The 24,992-nt window shown below is 40.2% G+C and overlaps 1 protein-coding gene across 1 annotated transcript; it reads right to left on the reverse strand.

Moving 5' to 3' along the window:
* Positions 1-1,144: 1,144 nt before the first annotated feature.
* LOC140889055 (uncharacterized) lies at positions 1,145-4,387 on the reverse strand. Its single transcript, XM_073296757.1, has 2 exons — positions 4,252-4,387; positions 1,145-2,737 (listed from the first exon to the last, which is right to left on the reverse strand). Exon 2 carries the CDS (start codon positions 2,665-2,667, stop codon positions 1,465-1,467), a length of 1,203 nt encoding a protein of 400 aa, XP_073152858.1. The 5' UTR covers positions 2,668-2,737; positions 4,252-4,387; the 3' UTR covers positions 1,145-1,464.
* Positions 4,388-24,992: the final 20,605 nt, after the last annotated feature.

Genomic DNA, 24,992 nt, shown 5'->3' on the forward strand with positions numbered 1-24,992 from the left:
TGCAAAGGGTTGTAATACTCAAAATCTTCTAGAGTGATACCTTCTGGTGAAACAAAAGAAGGGGTGACGTAGGAGCAGTTGAGTCTCCGAACATCCAGAAATAAACCACATTGTTATTCACTGTTCATTACACTCACACACACACTAATAGAACCAGCTGATGCAAGTTCAATCTCCCAGTTGACCTGTTTCCGCACAACCGTATATTTGTTGGTTGACTTTCGGAGATTCAAGAGAAATGAGAGTTCAGTAGCTCACACTACTGAACTCACTAAAAGCAATTAGCTACTGCTTCAATGTAACCAGTTCCAGAAAAAGTAGCAACTCATTACTTGATCTACCCAATAGCAGTAGCATCTTGATCCTGACAAGATCTAATCTAAAATACATTTTAAAAAATCATATAATTTGTCAAATGTCTAAACCAAGTACGAAATTTTGGCAATCATAATCGTGTAAATCGAGACAATAAGCAAAATCCACGTGATGTTTTGGTGTTCCGACTTTGATAGGCTACCGATTTTTTTCAGTGGTATATATATCATGTATTTTCGTTTATGATATACAAATTTCATGTTAAATATGTTTTTGGATGCATGCTATACAACTTTCTTTTTATTTATTATAATATAGTAAATATGAATTTATTTAAAATTTTAATTAATAAAATAATTTAATTTAAAAAACGAAATATGTATCTAGTTGAATTTAATAAAAATACTGGACCTAGAAGCAATTTAAGGAAAAGACAAAATTAAGTTTTTGATTTGATCACCAGCCGCAATGTGCCAACAAGAATAACAAGAATGGTCATAGGTTAGGAGTTCGATTTCCCCTGCCAACATTTTTTTGGACTAGCATGTCACACAGGGCTTGCGTAGTGTGGTTTACCTGACTAGAGTGGTTTGCAGGCTATTGCGTTAGTTCGGAGGTTTACCCAAAGCGCACCGAAAGGTAGCAGTTGCGAGTTCTCACGTCACAAAAAAAAAGTCAAAAACTCGAAAAGGTGAAAGTATAATTTCAAAAGTAACGGTACACATTCATACATCACAAAAAAAAATTCCATACAAAAATTGCATTTGACAAAACCTGATGATAACAAAATGCAAAATCTCACGATATAACAACTTTTTTTACTATATAATCAATTTAAAATATCAATGTATAATATATTAAAAGAGTGTTTGCAGTTACTAAAATGGTCACAATTTTTTTTATTTATATTGTAGCATTAAAATACAATCACCACACAAGGCTTCACACTCATGTAAAAAGAAGCAACTCATAAGTAATAACAATAACAAAGTAATAAAACACCGAGTTCACCTCGCGCCAAAACGGGAAATAGTCAAAATCTGGCAAAATATGACCAACCACAAGCACGTTGGAGCGAATGGGATCTGTAACAAGTACCCGATGGTAGCATGTTTTCTTGATTATGCACCTGTGTGTACTCTACAGATCTTACCCACTGTCTGAATATTCATCTCCACTCTGTCTTACACTCTCTTGATTCCGTCTGCGTCTTCTAACATAGAGCCTTGGAAAACCTTGCCCACTTTCCGAAGACTCAACTGCGTTGCTGGAATCATGTGCCACTGTTTCTTGATTACGTAGACGTCTCCTAACATAGAACCTTGGAGAACTCTGTCCACTTCCGGAAGATTCAATTTCACTGTTCCTGGAATCATGTGCTATGTTCTCTTGATTATGCAAACGTCTCCTAACATAGCGCCTTGGAAGAATTCGTACACTCTGGGAAGATTCAATATCACTCTCTCTGGAATCAACTGTACCATCAATAGTCTCACCCCAAAGCCTTCTTGATGGTCTTCTTCTTCTTACAGCCAATTGAGAGTGGGTTGTTGGAGTACTTGGTGGCCGCGTAAATCTAACAAGGAAATAGACAGTCATGAGCCAACCACCGTCATCATTAGTCGGTGTTCTTCCATCTGCCATATCTTCTCCAATTGAAGACTGAAGGGTACTAATTAAATCTCCCATATCCCTCTGCCGTTCTAATCTTCTCCAATTACGCTGCCTTTCTGGATCAGCATCTGTGGGCCTCACGAAAGGATGCACCAATCTTGCATGCTTCCGCAGATCATGGTAGGATCCACTAAAATCACATGTCTCACAAGCACAACTTCTTGATTTGGAATTCATGAATCGACGAGCAGATTCCATTACAGTCCAACCAGTTATTAGTCCTCTGCAAAGAGGGCACAGAAGCTTTGGCTTTACTGGGTTCTCTGTGGGCACATCGCCTACCAACAACAATTCTTCCGGACTATGTGCACTTTCCAAATCAGACACAGCTGAGGCCAAATCAGACACAGCTGATGGTGATGCAGAATTTGGCACATCATCTGGTGTCTGTGACACATCCGAGGCTTCAGCAAATGACTTCTGGAATTGGTCAAAACAATTTGAATGGCGGTAACTTGTGTCACACATGAAAGGGTGGCAGCCTTTGTCATGCGACGAACATATAAGAAGAATGGCATTGTGAGGATGCTCCATACAGACTGGACACCGTGTATTTTCCCATTCTTTAATATTTTCTGCATTCTCGTCTAGAAGGCTTGTAGAACTAGACTGGTATGGGTATGGAGACAGCCTTGACCGATCAAAGGACAAAGAGCGGTCTCTTCTCGCTTTAGGCATGGTCAGATGACAATACAAATAGAGATGCAAAAAATAAACTCTTTCCACCCAATAGCTACAAAAAAATGAACTACACAACCAAAAACAATCAAGAATAAGCAAAATGTGTAAAAAAATTGTAGCACAAGTAAATACTTGAAGCTAAAAACAACATACTACATCTGCAGTATTTAAAAAAATCAACATGCTTGCATTAAAGAAGACAAATCTAAATGAATAAGAATATTTTATTCATGAGATCAAATACAGGCACTATTAATTTGCCGTTAAGAAGCTCTTATGAGCAAAATATGCATCAACACACATCAGTTTAGTAAATCCTGAAGGTTGAGCACCAGTATATATACAAAAAGAAGAGCACTTGAGAGGCATGAAGTTTTAATGCACCAAAATAAACCAGCATCAATCAGAGAACATTTCTGAAGGAATCTTGAGAACAACATTCATATTAAGTACAAAGTTTGGTGATATTTTCATGATATGTATCTTCATTGACCTAAACAATGGCGTACTCAGGAGTTTCTTCACAAAGATTAGAACACATGAATCTTTGTCTTTCAATTTTTTGGTTACTTCCTTGATACTAAGGCATGTTGAAAACAGAAAAAATAAGAACCCCAAGAGTGTGAAGCACAGATTTCTTACACAGTTTTGTCCTCCAGTAATAGGTAGCGTAAGAACGCAATTCGTTTACCTCATTTACTATGTTATATTAAACAAACTGTGCTATGTCATTCTAATTTTAGGGCAAGCAATTTCCACTGCAACTTAAAGCGTGATTATCAAACTAAGTTATGGTGTTCTATTTTAATTTTTCAAATAACCTTTTTACATTTTCTTAAAACTCTTTATCTTATATCTATTTAATAGATATTTATAAACACATTTCAAATAAATTCGGTTTTCATTAATCATGTTCATGTCTCTAAACAGGGCCCAGGCACAAGCTCTCCTCGATCTCAAAATTTCACCTTTTTGCTATTACCAAAAGTTTTTCCAAATTTCCAAACGAACAACTAAAAGAAAATAAAAAGGAAACAAACACACAAAGGCCCGTAATTGACAATAGGAGAAACCAAACAGAGACCAACTAAAGATCGAATTTACCCAAATAAAGTAAGAGCAAAGCAAAGAAAATCAACATCCCCATCGTTCAATCCATCCCTCAACCTCTAGTAAAACATTTTCAGCTACCACACACACCCATCCAGCACAAACAAGCTCATACAGCAGAAAACAGTTTATCGACAGTAAAACCTACCAAAGCCAACCACAAGCAGATCACAACATTCAAAAAAAAAATCAGAAAATCAGTCTGAAAAAATCGAATAAATAGGTGCTAATCCAACAAAGCTGAGACTTGAGTAATCCAGATCCAAACAACGCACGAAGATCCAAAATCAAAAGGATAGATACTCAAGTACCCAGTTCAAATAAAGCACAATTGATTACTTTTTTTTATTAAAAAAAACAAAAATTACAGCAGTCCCAAGAATTCGATCTTTACAATGAAAAATCTCTGCTGTAGAGTCTTAATCATGGAACAAATAATTAATCAACAGACATGCGATATGGAAAACGAACCCTAAAACGAGAGGAAGAGTTCTGCTGGCGGCGAATCATGCCATTATTCAAAACTAGGGGAAGAGATGAAAGTGGCAGGAGCTAGGTTGGAATTTATATGCCCAAATGGCCAAATTGTGCTCTCATCTTATTTATTTCCTCAACTGAGTTAAGTGAGCGTGGTGATATTAATTTAGGAATTTTAACCGGCCTCTTCTTTTTTTTTTTTTTTTTTTTTTTTATACTTTTACTTATTTAAAATTAATTCTAATATATATTATTTTGAAGTTGTTGAGAAACTAAAATCGAGATTGTTTGAAAATAAAAGTTGAAAGCTAAAATCGGGAGTGTTTGGAAATAGAAGTTGAAAGCTAATTTCAATTTTAATTTTTTAACTAAATGACAATCATACCCTTATTTTATTATTTAATTTTTGATACTCACACTATAAAAAATGAGTTTATATATTATTTTACATTATGAATTTTGTATCAAAAATATTTTATTTTTTATAAGATAAATACTTGAAAAAATATATAAGATTAATAAAAATAAAACTATTAAAAATGAAAAAGATTGTATAAATATACAAGATACGTACAAAAATGTATGAAAATGCATTATATATACTAGCATCCATGCACACGCTTTGTGTAGTGACCCTGCATGGAATCACCTACTAACTGGCAACTAATAGCATGCATTAGACTTAATACAGCAATATACTTAACAGAGTAAAAACGTGCGGAAACTTAACCATAAATTACATATCAGCTTAGTAATATAATTCAGGCTTAAATCTGTAGTGATACAACCATATCGAAATTCTTAAAAGTAAACATTATACAGCTAATAAATCATGCTGTATAAAAACTTTCAAAGCTCCTGCTCCCTAGTCCTGCCTTGAACTACTAGTTCCGTCCATCCTGCGACCTGCCCCATGGAATAGGGTGTCCAAGATAACAACTAGGACGTGAGCGCTACGCCCAGTACATAAACATGAGTAAACATATGTATATAATGCATGCAACATGATGACTGGTAAAAGATCATCTGAAAAGTCATGCTCAGAACCGGCACCATATGAGTGCTGCCACCGCACGGATCAACCTCTGGGTGCAACCACACTCGTCTAGTACACCAGAGTAGACAGACATAAATGCCCCCGCTGTCGCGGTACTCTCAGTGACAGACTATCGAGTATAGAGCTGAGCGGCTCTATAATCAGGTATAACAAGGAATAGGCTCAACGTGTATATGCACATGACATATGAGTATAGAAAACGGTAAATCATACATCATTCCATATAATAATGCCAAATAAATGCAACATATAAATATGTATACTCGCTGGCAATCTCAGTCAATGTGTACGTACCTCTAGGCTAGTTCAAGTAAAGTAGATCCTAGGTTCCAAGCCTATATTCAAAAGTTCACTATATCACTACACAAGTTCTATAAGCCTTAACTAAGCTAATAAGTACTCCCAAAACTTAAATCGATTCCCGGACCATACCTTCGTCCGAAGTAAGCCCTTTGAAGACGCTAGTCCCGGATGACTATAACCACAACTTGGTTATTCCAGAACTTCGATTATAACCGATAGGGCCCTCAAGTGTATATCTCACACTATATAACTGAAGAAGGAAACTCGGGAATTCGTAATTGAAAATGAACTCTGAACGACCCTATTTATAGCCAAATTTCTCGGCCAGGATCGGAACTTCCGATTTTGGAATCGGAGCTTCCGATCCAGCTCATTGCGTGCATGTCTGCCACGCCAGGATCGGAACTTCCGATCTACGATCGGAGCTTCCGTTCCGATCGGAGCTTACTATCTGGGATCGGAGCTTACTATCCGGCCCAAAATTAAAAAGCCCAAATTTTACTTCTGAAGTCCAATAACACTCCGAAATTGGTTAAATACCAACCCTTAATCATGTTTAACATATTATTATCTTAAAATGGTATCTGGGTTACTACATTCTCCCCACCTTTAGATATTTCGTCCGCGAAATAACATCTAAAGACAATAAAGATAACAATATGAAACATCAAACCATGGCTTATTACAACAACTGTAAGTACATCTTACATGGTAATCAAAAATACAAAGCAAACAACTCAGGATATTCTGCTCGCATACGACTCTCAGTTTCCCAAGTTGCTTCTTCAACGCCTCGGCGCTGCCACTGTACCATCACAAGTGGTATAGTCTTGTTCCGAAGAACTTTCTCCTTCCTGTCTAGGATACAGATTGGTCGTTCAACAAAAGACAGATCTGGCTCTAGCTGAACATCAGTAGACTGAATCACATGAGATTCATCAGCTATGTACTGTCGAAGCAACGACACATGAAAAACATTGTGTATACTGGAAAGAAATGGCGGTAAAGCCAAACGATAAGCAACATCTCCGATCTTCTCCAGTATCTGGAAAGGCCCAATGTAACGAGGAGACAACTTGCCTTTCACACCGAATCTCATCACCTTCCTGAAAGGTGATACTCGCAGAAATACATATTCACCAGGCTCAAACTGAAGTGGCCTGCGGCGAATATTCGCATAACTGGCTTGTCTATCTTGAGCAACTTTGATCCTATGCTTGATCAAATCTACCTTGTCTACAATCTGCTGCACCAATTCAGGACCCTCGACTTGCCGTTCCCCGACTTCATCCCAGAATAACGGAGTACGACACCGTCGACCATACAATGCCTCGAAAGGTGCCATATCAATACTACGATGATAACTGTTATTGTAGGCAAATTCAATCAAAGGTAACTGATCCTGCCAAGATAAACCAAAGTCCATGACAGAAGAACGTAGCATATCCTCCAGCGTACGAATAGTGCGCTCTGACTGCCCATCAGTCTCCGGATGATACGCAGTGCTCAAACTCAGAGTGGTACCCAACGCCTGCTAAAAACTACCCCAAAAACGTGAAGTAAATCGCGGATCTCTATCACTGACGATACTCACTGGAATCCCATGTAATCGCACAATCTCCTGGATATATAAGCGTGCCATGCAATCATAAGAATACTCCCGGTTATAAGGAATGAAATGTGCTGATTTTGTCAAACGGTCAACGACAACCCAGATAGCATCACACTGAAGTGAAGTCATAGGCAAGTGGGTAACAAAATCCATAGTCACGTGCTCCCACTTCCATTCGGGAATCTCAAGATTCTGCAGTAATCCACCTGGTCGTCGATGTTCAGCCTTGACATGTTGACAAACCAAACATCTCGAAACAAATTGATACATACTTCGCTTCATCCCCTTCCACCAGAATCTAGTTCGCAAGTCCTTATACATTTTCATACTTCCAGGATGAATTGATAATCGAATCCTGTGAGCTTGAGATAGAATATCATTCCTGAGCTCCGCAACATTAGGTACAACCACTCTATTGGATAGGCACAATAAACCATCTGTCTGAAAATGGAATCCAGATGTATTAACTCCATTGGCTAGACGTGCCAATCGCTGAGTCTTAACATCAGATATCTGAGCATCTCTGATCCGAGAATACAATGCTGGCTCAGATAGAATAGTATACAAACGAATCTCATTCCTCCCTTTCTTGTGCTTGAGCGTAAAACTCAATGAACAGCACTCTTGAATCATATGAGATATTTCATTAGTCTGAAGTGCAGACAGTCTCATCTGCCGACTCAAGGCATCAGCAGTAAGATTAGCAGAACCTGGATGATATTTGATTTCACAATCATAATCCTTCAGGAGATCCATCCAGTGTCTCTGTCGCATATTCAACTCTGCCTGAGTGAATAAATACTTCAAACTCTTGTGATCCGTAAATATCTCAAATTTCTCGCCATAAAGATAATGTCTCCAAATCTTGAGCGCAAATACAATGGCGGCTAACTCAAGATCATGCACTGGATAGTTATTCTCATGCGTCTTCAACTGTCGAGAAGCATAGGCAATAACATGTCCATGTTGTGTCAACAGACATCCCAACCCCTGACCAGAGGCATCAGTATAGACAACATAACCTCCTGCTCCAGAAGGTAGAGCTTACACAGGTGCAGTAGTAAGACGTCTATGCAGCTCGTGAAACGACTCCTCACAATCCGAGGACCAAATGAAGGTAACATCTTTCCGAGTAAGATGAGTCAAAGGCCTGGCCAACTGTGAAAAATTCTCGATGAACCGACGGTAATATCCCGCTAGACCCAAGAAACTACGAATCTCAGCAACCGTTGTCGGACGAGACCAGTTCAGCACTGCCTCTATCTTACTAGGATCAACAGATATCCCTTCACTCGAAATCACATGACCGAGAAATACTACCCGATCAAGCCAGAATTCACACTTGCTCAATTTCGCATATAGCTGCTTATCTCGTAACGTCTGTAGAACAATCCTCAAATGTTGTGCATGCTCATCCTTGTCATGAGAATAAAAAAGAATATCATCTATGAAGACGATAACAAATCTATTTAGATAATATCGAAATACCTGATTCATCAGATTCATAAAGACTGCCGGTGCATTCGTCAAACCGAATGGCATCACCAGAAACTCATAATGCTCGTATCTGGTCCTGAAAGCAGTCGTAGATATATCTGAGTCTCGTACCCGCATCTGATGGTATCCAGATCTCAGATCTATCTTCGAATAAACAGAAGTACCCTGTAGTTGATCGAACAGATCATCAATCCGCGGCAAAGGATACTTATTCTTGATGGTGACACGATTCAACTGCCTGTAATCAATACATAATCGCATCGATCCATCATTTTTCTTGACAAACAAAACAGGTGCTCCCCACGGAGAAACACTCGGACGAATATATCCCTTATCAAGCAGATCTTGCAACTGCTGTTTCAATTCCCTCATCTCTGACGGTGCCAGACGATAAGGTGCTCGGGATATAGGCGTAGTTCCTGGTACTAGATCAATACCAAATTCAACCTCTCGAACCGGAAGAAAACCAGGAATCTCATCAGGGAATACGTCAGGAAACTCGCTGACAATCGGTAGCTGATCAATACCCGGACTACTCGCAGACATATCAACCGCATAGATGAGGTAGCCCTCCCCACCTGACTCCAAGACATGACATGCCTTCAGAGCCGAAACAAGTGGCATCGGAGGTCGCGCACCCTCACCATAAAAGTACCAGCTATCACCCTCAACGGGATGAAACTGTACCAGACGCTGATAACAATCCACAGTAGCGTGATACAAAGTCAGCATATCTATTCCCAAAATACAATCAAAATCCGTCATCGCTAATATCATCAAATTAGCCGATAACACATTACCCTCAAATTCCAGAAGGCAACCCATCACTAGACGCTTAGTTACTACTTCCTGCTTTAACGGAGTAGATACAACTAAATCCATATCTAATGATACGTAAGGTAATCTATGTCTCTTAACGAAGCGACTAAAAATAAAGGAATGCGATGCTCCAGTATCAATTAATACAAGTGCAGGAATACCACATAACAAGAAGTTACCTGCCAACATGCGATCGCTTCCCTCAGTAGCCTGCTCCTGAGACAGAGCAAACACCTGCCCTTGAGTCTGGGGACGAAAACCAGAAGAACTCTGTGGTGCTGGCTGCTGACATGGAAAAGTAGAAGCCTGAGATCCAACCTGGGATCCCGATCCACTAGCAGAACCCATGCGCTGAGGACAATCTCTCCGCAGATGTCCCTGCTGACCACAAATATAACAAGCCCCAGTAGCTCTCCGACATGAAGCTGCAGGATGCTTCCCACCATAGTGGCTACAAAACTCCTCCTTCTTCTTATTCTTCCCAAAGCGGAAAGTACCTCGTGAACCACGAGAACCAGACGAAGTAGTAGGAGTAGAAGAAGACGTAGGTACAGATGGCACAACAGATTGAGCTCGAGGCTCAACAAATCCACTAGGCTGTGCTGGCATCATCAACTGTTCACGCATGTTGCTGGTCTCCACAAGACGGCAACGGTTCACCAAAGTCTCATAAGACACCGGGTCATCACATACGACAACCTGTGCATAGATATCTTGGTTCAGGCCTTGCAGAAAGATATCATACTTCGACGCATCACTCGCATTAATATGAGGACTGAAAGGTAGCAGATCAAGAAATCGCTGCTGATACTGATCAATAGTCATTGATCCTTGCCTCAAAGTAAGCAACTCCATAGATCGTGCTTGGCGAACAGCCGGAGGAAAATATAATTTCTGAAACTCCCGACAGAAATCCCCCCAAGTCACCTGTCCTCTCTCAGTACGTGCCTGAGCAACCTTGGCATCCCACCAAAAATGTGATCTATCCTCTAGAACGAATTCTAAAACTTCCAGTTTCTGCTCCTCAGTACACTCGAAAGCTCGGAACGTGCTCTCAAGTTTAGACATCCAGCTTCTAGCTTGTTAAGGATTCTCGCCTCCCACTAAGGGTTTCGGTCCTACCTACATGAACTTATTAATAGTATAGCGACGTCGATCCTCATGAGGACGATGTTGATCATCCTGATGATGATGGCGACGATGATGATGACCACCTCCCTGGCCAACACTACCGTGACTCTCGTCAGCCATATCCTGAAAAGAATTACACATTAAAATCCCAAATGCGCAAGAATTACTCAAGACTAAACTAAATCCCAAGTACTAATCCCAAAATCTATGCATGCTCTGATACCAAAAATGTAGTGACCCTGCATGGAATCACCTACTAACTGGCAACTAATAACATGCATTAGACTTAATACAGCAATATACTTAACAGAGTAAAAACGTGCGGAAACTTAACCATAAATTACATATCAGCTTAGTAATATAATTCAGGCTTAAATCTGTAGTGATACAACCATATCGAAATTCTTAAAAGTAAACATTATACAACTAATAAATCATGCTGTATAAAAACTTTCAAAGCTCCTGCTCCCTAGTCCTGCCTTGAACTACCAGTTCCGTCCATCCTGCGACCTGCCCCATGGAATAGGGTGTCCAAGATAACAACTAGGATGTGAGCGCTACGCCCAGTACATAAACATGAGTAAACATATGTATATAATGCATGCAACATGATGACTGGTAAAAGATCATCTGAAAAGTCATGCTCAGAACCGGCACCATATGAGTGCTGCCACCGCACGGATCAACCTCTGGGTGCAACCACACTCGTCTAGTACACCAGAGTAGATAGACATAAATGCCCCCGCCGTCGCGGTACTCTCAGTGACAGACTATCGAGTATAGAGCTGAGCGGCTTTATAATCAGGTATAACAAGGAATAGGCTCAACGTGTATATGCACATGACATATGAGTATAGAAAACGGTAAATCATACATCATGTCATATAATAATGCCAAATAAATGCAACATATAAATATGTATACTCGCTGGCAATCTCAGTCAATGTGTACGTACCTCTAGGCTAGTTCAAGTAAAGTAGATCCTAGGTTCCAAGCCTATATTCAAAAGTTCACCGTATCACTACACAAGTTCTATAAGCCTTAACTAAGCTAATAAGTACTCCCAAAACTTAAATCGATTCCCGGACCATACCTTCGTCCGAAGTAAGCCCTTTGAAGACGCTAGTCCCGGATGACTATAACCACAACTTGGTTATTCCAGAACTTCGATTATAACCGATAGGGCCCTCAAATGTATATCTCACACTATATAACTGAAGAAGGAAACTCGGGAATTCGTAATTGAAAATGAACTCTGAACGGCCCTATTTATAGCCAAATTTCTCGGCCAGGATCGGAACTTCCGATTTCGGAATCGGAGCTTCCGATCCAGCTCATTGCGTGCATGTCTGCCACGCCAGGATCGGAACTTCCGATCTACGATCGGAGCTTTCGTTCCGATTGGAGCTTACTATCCAGGATCGGAGCTTACTATCTGGGATCGGAGCTTACTATCCGGCCCAAAATTAAAAAGCCCAAATTTTACTTCTGAAGTCCAATAACACTCCGAAATTGGTTAAATACCAACCCTTAATCATGTTTAACATATTATTATCTTAAAATGGTATCTGGGTTACTACATTCTCCCCACCTTTAGATATTTCGTCCGCGAAATAACATCTAAAGACAATAAAGATAACAATATGAAACATCAAACCATGGCTTATTACAACAACTATAAGTACATCTTACATGGTAATCAAAAATACAAAGCAAACAACTCAGGATATTCTGCTCGCATACGACTCTCAGTTTCCCAAGTTGCTTCTTCAACGCCTCGGCGCTGCCACTGTACCATCACAAGTGGTATAGTCTTGTTCCGAAGAACTTTCTCCTTCCTGTCTAGGATACAGATTGGTCGTTCAACAAAAGACAGATCTGGCTCTAGCTGAACATCAGTAGACTGAATCACATGAGATTCATCAGCTATGTACTGTCGAAGCAACGACACATGAAAAACATTGTGTATACTGGAAAGAAATGGCGGTAAAGCCAAACGATAAGCAACATCTCCGATCTTCTCCAGTATCTGGAAAGGCCCAATGTAACGAGGAGACAACTTGCCTTTCACACCGAATCTCATCACCTTCCTGAAAGGTGATACTCGCAGAAATACATATTCACCAGGCTCAAACTGAAGTGGCCTGCGGCGAATATTCGCATAACTGGCTTGTCTATCTTGAGCAACTTTGATCCTATGCTTGATCAAATCTACCTTGTCTACAATCTGCTGCACCAATTCAGGACCCTCGACTTGCCGTTCCCCGACTTCATCCCAGAATAACGGAGTATGACACCGTCGACCATACAATGCCTCGAAAGGTGCCATATCAATACTACGATGATAACTGTTATTGTAGGCAAATTCAATCAAAGGTAACTGATCCTGCCAAGATAAACCAAAGTTCATGACAGAAGAACGTAGCATATCCTCCAGCGTACGAATAGTGCGCTCTGACTGCCCATCAGTCTCCGGATGATACGCAGTGCTCAAACTCAGAGTGGTACCCAACGCCTGCTGAAAACTACCCCAAAAACGTGAAGTAAATCGCGGATCTCTATCACTGACGATACTCACTGGAATCCCATGTAATCGCACAATCTCCTAGATATATAAGCGTGCCATGCGATCATAAGAATACTCCCGGATATAAGGAATGAAATGTGCTGATTTTGTCAAACGGTCAATGACAACCCAGATAGCATCACACTGACGTGAAGTCATAGGCAAGTGGGTAACAAAATCCATAGTCCCGTGCTCCCACTTCCATTCGGGAATCTCAAGATTCTGCAGTAATCCACCTGGTCGTCGATGTTCAGCCTTGACCTGTTGACAAACCAAACATCTCGAAACAAATTGATACACACTTCGCTTCATCCCCTTCCACCAGAATCTAGTTCGCAAGTCCTTATACATTTTCATACTTCCAGGATGAATTGATAATCGACTCCTGTGAGCTTGAGATAGAATATCATTCCTGAGCTCCGCAACATTAGGTACAACCACTCTATTTGAAACGACCCTAACTCTCTAATAAATAAATATGCGGAAATATTTTTTTTTTTTTATAAACTACTAATTAAAATATGTACATATATGCCCATACATATATGCACTGAATAAAATACTTCAAATAAATTCATGACCAAATAAATAAACAATTTAAATACTTAAATAGAATGCATTCTTTAAAATAATTAAACATCTGAGTCAACCCTATAATTTAAAATATACTGCATAAATAAAATAAAATAAATAAAAATTGTGTGCATGCACTAAAAATACTTAATAAAATATTCAAACATCTCAACCCATAAAAATATTAAAGATGTATCACATGACATCATGCACGGTGACTCAGAAGCTGTCACGGTCACGGGGCTACTGCAGCACGGCTCATACATCCTCACCACCGGTAGGAGTAACCTGTTTCTCTACGTACTCACCTGCACCATATCAGTGTAGTGAGCCTAGAGGCCCAACATGCATACTAACAAGGGTTTAAAATAATTTAAATCAATTTAATACTAATACATACATATACATGAATGAGCATGCTTAAAAATTACATAACATAAATTACATAAATAAACATACATAACATACATAATATCATACATACATAAGTTATTGAGCATTTATTTTCTGAACATCGAATGGTCCTATCCGTAAGTGTGACCCATAGTGCGACTGATCAGTCTAAGAAACCATCGTACGAGGCTGGTGGCGAACCACCCATACATAAATGGCAGAAAACTGCCCATACATAAATGGCAGAAACTGCCCATACATAAATGGCCACACTACTTCAATTTCCACCTAAAATATTTTATTTTGCTCAACCATAGAAATTAAATCATATCATAAAAATTGATTTCATGAATGCATGTACTTAAATAAATTGTGTGTCCTTCATATATATTTAATTTAATTTTCTTACTAACATATAAATATTAAAATAACTTAAATGCATAAAAATAATTAAATATATAATCAGGACACATGCAATTTTCTCATGGATGGTTCTGGACTGATGGCCCTACACTCAAGCCCATTAACTTAAGACTTGGCCCATAAATCAAATCAAGCCCAATAAGACTAATTTAGGCCCAATAACACTGTCCCTGGCCCAATGGGCACAATAGCCCAATAACAGGCCCAATAACTTTCATGGGCTCCCAAGCCCATAAAAATTTCTGGCCAACTTAGAAATTTAAATAAAAATTATAAAAGCCCAAAAATAAATAAAATAACCCAAAATAATTTAATGGACCCTAAATAAATTAAATGATACTAATTAAATTTTTGAGAATTTAATTAGCCCATTTAATTCCTAATTAACTTAAAAACTTAAAAATAAAAATACCCGAGCCCAATTAAAATAACCCGGACCCGGACCCACTTAACTTAACCCATATTATTTTAGACCCGACCCGGACCCAAGACCCGACCCGGAACCCACTAGAAACCCTAACCCGAAACCCTAGCCTAGCTTACCTTTCTCGGCCGCCGAAGGGCTTGTGCAGCAGGCCTTCCCGGCCTGCTGCAGCCCAGCTCCGGCCGCCGTGGCCGGAGCCCCCGCCGGCAGGACCTCCCCAGGGTCCTGCCGGTTCGAACCATACCAAGGTCCCAACCCCATGCTTACCCTACATCGAACCGAAGCCCCTCAAACCCAAAACCCTAACTGCTACTCGGCCGAACCCTTTGCTGAACAAGGTGACCACCTGGGCTCGTTTGGCTCGAACCACTCGAGCCACTCGAGCCCAGACCACGTTCCCACACCCCCGGAGACCTAGCCATCAGCCGAACCATGCATGGATAGGAAGAAGACGTGAACATGCTATGAAATTCGAAGGCAAAGCACCAACAACAAACTTCAAACGATTTTCTGAAAAGTGCTTAAAAGAATTTCCATGCCTACCTTAACCTACATAATATATACTGATATGATGTAAAAAAAACAAGAAGAAAATCATGCCTTTCACCGTAGGAGTTGATTAGAACGCACGTAGGACGTTTCCGGGACGACGGGGCGAACACACCTTCGAAGCTTTAAAAGATTTGAGCTATGGAACCTCCTAGGCTTGAGGAAGAAGATGAAGATGGAGAATGGAGGCGGCTAAGGGGGTGAACGATCGGCTAAGGGGTTTGGGGTAGATTAGGTTTAATTTTTGTGTTAATTAAAAATATAGGTTAAATAATAAAAAGGTTTTAAATAATTAATATACAACTTAAACTCTTAATTAAACATTTAAAAATCTGATAACATAAATAAAATCTCGAAATATTAATTTAGGGAAATTTTAAAAATAATAAAAAGTCAATATTTTGACTAATTTTTGGATAAAAATGACCCCTAAAATTAAATAAAATTAAATACTTAAAATTTTGAGATAATAAAACTCAAAACAATAATTTAAGGCTCCAAAAAGGCTCATAAAATAATTTGGCTAGAAAATTGTCATCTCGTCCGTCCACGGTCCCGTCTACGCGATTAAATAATAAGAATACTAAAAATCATAAAAATCACTAATTATGGGTTAAATGCTTAAAAATAAATTAAATCATGCATAAATAATTCACATAATTATTTAACCCATAAATCATAAATTTAAATAATTAAATATCCTAATTATGCAGGCGGATTTATGTAATTAAAAATACCGGGTGTTACAATTCTCCCCCCCTTAAATTGAATTTCGTCCTCGAAATTAAAGTACTTACCCGAACATCTCTGGGTAGCGAGTCCTCATATCCTCCTCGGTCTCCCAAGTAGCTTCCTCCTCCGAGTGATTCAGCCACTGGACTCTGACCATCGGTATGATCCGCGTCCTAAGTCTCCGCTCCTCTCTAGCCAAAATACGCACTGGTCTCTCCTCGTAAACAAGATCTGGTGGCAACTGCAAGGGCTCAAAATCCAATACATGCGACGGATTGGAGACATATCTCCGAAGCATGGATACATGAAAAACGTTGTGCACTGCCGCTAGCCCTGGAGGTAGAGCTAAACGATAGGCCAACGTGCCAACTCGCTCCAAGATCTCGAATGGCCCTATATATCTCGGATTAAGCTTGCCCCTCCGTCCAAAACGCGCTACTCCCTTCATAGGTGACACCTTCAGAAATACGTGATCACCGACTGCGAACTCCAAATCGCGTCGTCTGGCATCCGCATAACTCTTCTGCCGACTCTGCGCAGTCCTCATCCTGTCTCGAATCTGCGTCACGATGTCAGCTGTCTGCTGCACAATCTCCGGACCCAACAAAATCCGCTCACCAACCTCATCCCAATGCACCGGAGATCTGCATCTCCTCCCATAAAGTGCTGCATATGGAGCCATACCTATAGACGACTGAAAGCTGTTGTTATAGGTAAACTCCACCAATGGCAGTCTAGTCTCCCAAGAGCCCCGAAAATCAATGACAAAAGCTCTCAGAAGATCCTCGAGAACCTGGATCACTCTCTCAGACTGACCATCTGTCTGGGGATGAAATGCCGCACAGCTCACCCTGTCGGTGTCTGTGATCCCCATATAGTCGAAGATGGACTCAAGAGAGCGAATCCATCCTTCAGCCACCAAAGGATCGGTGGTCCCCAAGAACTCCTTAGGCCCCTTCTTCTGGAACCTCTCTGCGACGTCCTCCTCGTGGGACAGTCTGGGACGGGCCGCCTGCTGCTCCAGCAAGGCAGTAATACCCGCCATCATCGTGGCACTGGCCTGCTCCAGTGCTGTCATGGGGTGCTGCTGAGGTGGCGGTGGAGGTGGAGGCGGATGTGGAGGTCTCCCACGTCGATTCACCTGTCTGGGAGGCATTCTGCACCACCACATATTTATTTACATAAATCGCCTTGCATAACTAAGTGTTTAAAATTAAGGCTAACTTAAATTCTAGAAATTTAAATCATACTATAAACATTAAAACTTACAGACCGGTAGCGTGGATTTCTGAGCTAGCATAGCAGTAGTGACCCCTCCAAGGACCGTGCTCTGATACCAACTGAAACGACCCTAACTCTCTAATAAATAAATATGCGGAAATTTTTTTTTTTTTTTTATAAACTACTAATTAAAATATGTACATATATGCCCATACATATATGCACTGAATAAAATACTTCAAATAAATTCATGACCAAATAAATAAACAATTTAAATACTTAAATAGAATGCATTCTTTAAAATAATTAAACATCTGAGTCAACCCTATAATTTAAAATATACTGCATAAATAAAATAAAATAAATAAAAATTGTGTGCATGCACTAAAAATACTTAATAAAATATTCAAACATCTCAACCCATAAAAATATTAAAGATGTATCACATGACATCATGCACGGTGACTCAGAAGCTGTCACGGTCACGGGGCTACTGCAGCACGGCTCATACATCCTCACCACCGGTAGGAGTAACCTGTTCTTCTACGTACTCACCTGCACCATATCAGTGTAGTGAGCCTAGAGGCCCAACATGCATACTAACAAGGGTTTAAAATAATTTAAATCAATTTAATACTAATACATACATATACATGAATGAGCATGCTTAAAAATTACATAACATAAATTACATAAATAAACATACATAACATACATAATATCATACATACATAAGTTATTGAGCATTTATTTTCTGAACATCGAATGGTCCTATCCGTAAGTGTGACCCATAGTGCGACTGATCAGTCTAAGAAACCATCGTACGAGGCTGGTGGCGAACCACCCATACATAAATGGCAGAAAACTGCCCATACATAAATGGCAGAAACTGCCCATACATAAATGGCCACACTACTTCAATTTTCACCTAAAATATTTTATTTTGCTCAACCATAGAAATTAAATCATATCATAAAAATTGATTTCATGAATGCATGTACTTAAATAAATTGTGTGTCCTTCATATATATTTAATTTAATTTTCTTACTAACATATAAATATTAAAATAACTTAAATGCATAAAAATAATTAAATATATAATCAGGACACATGCAATTTTCTCATGGATGGTTCTGGACTGATGGCCCTACACTCAAGCCCATTAACTTAAGACTTGGCCCATAAATCAAATCAAGCCCAATAAGACTAATTTAGGCCCAATAACACTGTCCCTGGCCCAATGGGCACAATAGCCCAATAACAGGCCCAATAACTTTCATGGGCTCCCAAGCCCATAAAAATTTCTGGCCAACTTAGAAATTTAAATAAAAATTATTAAAAGCCCAAAAATAAATAAAATAACCCAAAATAATTTAATGGACCCTAAATAAATTAAATGATACTAATTAAATTTTTGAGAATTTAATTAGCCCATTTAATTCCTAATTAACTTAAAAACTTAAAAATAAAAATACCCGAGCCCAATTAAAATAACCCGGACCCGGACCCACTTAACTTAACCCATATTATTTTAGACCCGACCCGGACCCAAGACCCGACCCGGAACCCACTAGAAACCCTAACCCGAAACCCTAGCCTAGCTTACCTTTCTCGGCCGCCGAAGGGCTTGTGCAGCAGGCCTTCCCGGCCTGCTGCAGCCCAGCTCCGGCCGCCGTGGCCGGAGCCCCGCCGGCAGGACCTCCCCAGGGTCCTGCCGGTTCGAACCATACCAAGGTCCCAACCCCATGCTTACCCTACATCGAACCGAAGCCCCTCAAACCCAAAACCCTAACTGCTACTCGGCCGAACCCTTTGCTGAACAAGGTGACCACCTGGGCTCGTTTGGCTCGAACCACTCGAGCCACTCGAGCCCAGACCACGTTCCCACACCCCCGGAGACCTAGCCATCAGCCGAACCATGCATGGATAGGAAGAAGACGTGAACATGCTATGAAATTCGAAGGCAAAGCACCAACAACAAACTTCAAACGATTTTCTGAAAAGTGCTTAAAAGAATTTCCATGCCTACCTTAACCTACATAATATATACTGATATGATGTAAAAAAAACAAGAAGAAAATCATGCCTTTCACCGTAGGAGTTGATTAGAACGCACGTAGGACGTTTCCGGGACGACGGGGCGAACACACCTTCGAAGCTTTAAAAGATTTGAGCTATGGAACCTCCTAGGCTTGAGGAAGAAGATGAAGATGGAGAATGGAGGCGGCTAAGGGGGTGAACGATCGGCTAAGGGGTTTGGGGTAGATTAGGTTTAATTTTTGTGTTAATTAAAAATATAGGTTAAATAATAAAAAGGTTTTAAATAATTAATATACAACTTAAACTCTTAATTAAACATTTAAAAATCTGATAACATAAATAAAATCTCGAAATATTAATTTAGGGAAATTTTAAAAATACTAAAAAGTCAATATTTTGACTAATTTTTGGATAAAAATGACCCCTAAAATTAAATAAAATTAAATACTTAAAATTTTGAGATAATAAAACTCAAAACAATAATTTAAGGCTCCAAAAAGGCTCATAAAATAATTTGGCTAGAAAATTGTCATCTCGTCCGTCCACGGTCCCGTCTACGCGATTAAATAATAAGAATACTAAAAATCATAAAAATCACTAATTATGGGTTAAATGCTTAAAAATAAATTAAATCATGCATAAATAATTCACATAATTATTTAACCCATAAATCATAAATTTAAATAATTAAATATCCTAATTATGCAGGCGGATTTATGTAATTAAAAATACCGGGTGTTACACTATTGGATAGGCACAATAAACCATCTGCCTGAAAATGGAATCCAGATGTATTAACTCCATTGGCTAGACGTGCCAATCGCTGAGTCTTAACATCAGATATCTGAGCATCTCTGATCCGAGAATACAATGCTGGCTCAGATAGAATAGTATACAAACGAATCTCATTCCTCCCTTTCTTGTGCTTGAGCGTAAAACTCAATGAACAGCACTCTTGAATCATATGAGATATTTCATTAGTCTGAAGTGCAGACAGTCTCATCTGCCGACTCAAGGCATCAGCAGTAAGATTAGCAGAACCTGGATGATATTTGATTTCACAATCATAATCCTTCAGGAGATCCATCCAGCGTCTCTGTCGCATATTCAACTCTGCCTGAGTGAATAAATACTTCAAACTCTTGTGATCCGTAAATATCTCAAATTTCTCGCCATAAAGATAATGTCTCCAAATCTTGAGCGCAAATACAATGGCGGCTAACTCGAGATCATGCACTGGATAGTTATTCTCATGCGTCTTCAACTGTCGAGAAGCATAGGCAATAACATGTCCATGTTGTGTCAACAGACATCCCAACCCCTGACCAGAGGCATCAGTATAGACAACATAACCTCCTGCTCCAGAAGGTAGAGCTAACACAGGTGCAGTAGTAAGACGTCTACGCAGCTCGTGAAACGACTCCTCACAATCCGAGGACCAAATGAAGGTAACATCTTTCCGAGTAAGCTGAGTCAAAGGCCTGGCCAACTGTGAAAAATTCTCGATGAACCGACGGTAATATCCCGCTAGACCCAAGAAACTACGAATCTCAGCAACCGTTGTCAGATGAGAGCAGTTCAGCACTGCCTCTATCTTAATAGGATCAACAGATATCCCTTCACTCGAAATCACATGACCGAGAAATACTACCCGATCAAGCCAGAATTCACACTTGCTCAATTTCGCATATAGTTGCTTATCTCGTAACGTCTGTAGAACAATCCTCAAATGTTGTGCATGCTCATCCTTGTCATGAGAATAAAAAAGAATATCATCTATGAAGACGATGACAAATCTATCCAGATAATCTCGAAATACCTGATTTATCAGATTCATAAAGACTGCCGGTGCATTCGTCAAACCGAATGGCATCACCAGAAACTCATAATGCCCGTATCTGGTCCTGAAAGCAGTCGTAGATATATCTAAGTCTCGTACCCGCATCTGATGGTATCCAGATCTCAGATCTATCTTCGAATAAAGAGAAGTACCCTGTAGTTGATCGAACAGATCATCAATCCGCGACAAAAGATACTTATTCTTGATGGTGACACGATTCAACTGCCTGTAATCAATACATAATCGCATCGATCCATCCTTTTTCTTGACAAACAAAACAGGTGCTCCCCACGGAGAAACACTCGGACGAATATATCCTTTATCAAGCAGATCTTGCAACTGCTGTTTCAATTCCCTCATCTCTGACGGTGCCAGACGATAAGGTGCTCGGGATATAGGCGTAGTTCCTGGTACTAGATCAATACCAAATTCAACCTCTCGAACCGGAGGAAAACCAGGAATCTCATCAGGGAATACGTCAGGAAACTCGCTGACAATCGGTAGCTGATCAATACCCGGACTACTCGCAGACATATCAACCGCATAGATGAGGTAGCCCTCCCCACCTGACTCCAAGACATGACATGCCTTCAGAGCCGAAACAAGTGGCATCGGAGGTCGCGCACCCTCACCATAAAAGTACCAGCTATCACACTCAACGGGATGAAACTGTACCAGACGCTGATAACAATCCACAGTAGCGTGATACAAAGTCAGCATATCTATTCCCAAAATACAATCAAAATCCGTCATCGCTAATATCATCAAATTAGCCGATAACACATTACCCTCAAATTCCAGAAGGCAACTCATCACTAGACGCTTAGTTACTACTTCCTGCTTTAACGGAGTAGATACAACTAAATCTATATCTAATGATACGTAAGGTAATCTATTTCTCTTAACGAAGCGACTAGAAATAAAGGAATGCGATGCTCCAGTATCAATTAATACAAGTGCAGGAATACCACATAACAAGAAGTTACCTGCCAACATGCGATCGCTTCTCTCAGTAGCCTGCTCCTGAGACAGGGCAAACACCTGCCCTTGAGTCTGGGGATGAAAACCAGAAGAACTCTGTGGTGCTGGCTGCTGACGTGGAAAAGTAGAAGCCTGAGATCCAACCTGGGATCCCGATCCACTAGCAGAACCCATGCGCTGAGGACAATCTCTCCGCAGATGTCCCTGCTGACCACAAATATAACAAGCCCCAGTAGCTCTCCGACATGAAGCTGCAGGATGCTTCCCACCACAGTGGCTACAAAACTCCTCCTTCTTCTTCTTCTTCCCAAAGCGGAAAGTACCTCGTGAACCACGAGAACCAGACGAAGTAGTAGGAGTAGAAGAATACGTAGGTACAGATGGCACAACAGATTGAGCTCGAGGCTCAACAAATCCACTAGGCTGTGTTGGCATCATCAACTGTTCACGCCTGTTGCTGGTCTCCACAAGACGGCAACGGTTCACCAAAGTCTCATAAGACACCGGGTCATCACATACGACAACCTGTGCATAGATATCTTGGTTCAGGCCTTGCAGAAAGATATCATACTTCGACGCATCACTCGCATTAATATGAGGACTGAAAGGTAGCAGATCAAGAAATCGCTGCTGATACTGATCAATAGTCATTGATCCTTGCCTCAAAGTAAGCAACTCCATAGATCGTGCTTGGCGAACAGCCGGAGGAAAATATAATTTCTGAAACTCCCGACAGAAATCCCCCCAAGTCACCTGTCCTCTCTCAGTACGTGCCTGAGCAACCTTGGCATCCCACCAAAAACGTGCTCTATCCTCTAGAACGAATTCTAAAACTTCCAGTTTCTGCTCCTCAGTACACTCGAAAGCTCGGAACGTGCTCTCAAGTTTAGACATCCAGCTTCTAGCTTGTTCAGGATTCTCGCCTCCCACTAAGGGTTTCGGTCCTACCTGCATGAACTTATTAATAGTATAGCGACGTCGACCCTCATGAGGACGATGTTGATCATCCTGATGATGATGGCGACGATGATGATGACCACCTCCCTGGCCAACACTACCGTGACTCTCGTCAGCCATATCCTGAAAAGAATTACACATTAAAATCCCAAATGCGCAAGAATTACTCAAGACTAAACTAAATCCCAAGTACTAATCCCAAAATCTATGCATGCTCTGATACCAAAAATGTAGTGACCCTGCATGGAATCACCTACTAACTGGCAACTAATAGCATGCATTAGACTTAATACAGCAATATACTTAACAGAGTAAAAACGTGCGGAAACTTAACCATAAATTACATATCAGCTTAGTAATATAATTCAGGCTTAAATCTGTAGTGATACAACCATATCGAAATTCTTAAAAGTAAACATTATACAGCTAATAAATCATGCTGTATAAAAACTTTCAAAGCTCCTGCTCCCTAGTCCTGCCTTGAACTACCAGTTCCGTCCATCCTGCGACCTGCCCCATGGAATAGGGTGTCCAAGATAACAACTAGGACGTGAGCGCTACGCCCAGTACATAAACATGAGTAAACATATGTATATAATGCATGCAACATGATGACTGGTAAAAGATCATCTGAAAAGTCATGCTCAGAACCGGCACCATATGAGTGCTGCCACCGCACGGATCAACCTCTGGGTGCAACCACACTCGTCTAGTACACCAGAGTAGACAGACATAAATGCCCCCGTCGTCGCGGTACTCTCAGTGACAGACTATCGAGTATAGAGCTGAGCGGCTTTATAATCAGGTATAACAAGGAATAGGCTCAACGTGTATATGCACATGACATATGAGTATAGAAAATGGTAAATCATACATCATGCCATATAATAATGCCAAATAAATGCAACATATAAATATGTATACTCGCTGGCAATCTCAGTCAATGTGTACGTACCTCTAGGCTAGTTCAAGTAAAGTAGATCCTAGGTTCCAAGCCTATATTCAAAATTTCACCGTATCACTACACAAGTTCTATAAGCCTTAACTAAGCTAATAAGTACTCCCAAAACTTAAATCGATTCCTGGACCATACCTTCGTCCGAAGTAAGCCCTTTGAAGACGCTAGTCCCGGATGACTATAACCACAACTTGGTTATTCCAGAACTTCGATTATAACCGATAGGGCCCTCAAGTGTATATCTCACACTATATAACTGAAGAAGGAAACTCGGGAATTCGTAATTGAAAATGAACTCTGAACGGCCCTATTTATAGCCAAATTTCTCGGCCAGGATCGGAACTTCCGATTTCGGAATCGGAGCTTCCGATCCAGCTCATTGCGTGCATGTCTGCCACGCCAGGATCGGAACTTCCGATCTACGATCGGAGCTTCCGTTCCGATCGGAGCTTACTATCCAGGATCGGAGCTTACTATCCGGCCCAAAATTAAAAAGCCCAAATTTTACTTCTGAAGTCCAATAACACTCCGAAATTGGTTAAATACCAACCCTTAATCATGTTTAACATATTATTATCTTAAAATGGTATCTGGGTTACTACACTTTGCGTGTGATATAATATATAGTATTATGTATTTACATATATATATATATATA

This window comes from Henckelia pumila, chromosome 3 (genome assembly GCF_033568475.1).
Source record: "Henckelia pumila isolate YLH828 chromosome 3, ASM3356847v2, whole genome shotgun sequence".
In the NCBI taxonomy this organism is placed as follows: Eukaryota; Viridiplantae; Streptophyta; class Magnoliopsida; order Lamiales; family Gesneriaceae; genus Henckelia; species Henckelia pumila.

Bases quoted from the DNA above. Each gene is read 5' to 3' on its own strand.
- LOC140889055 (XM_073296757.1), bottom strand. From the start codon at position 2,667: ATGCCTAAAGCGAGAAGAGACCGCTCTTTGTCCTTTGATCGGTCAAGG.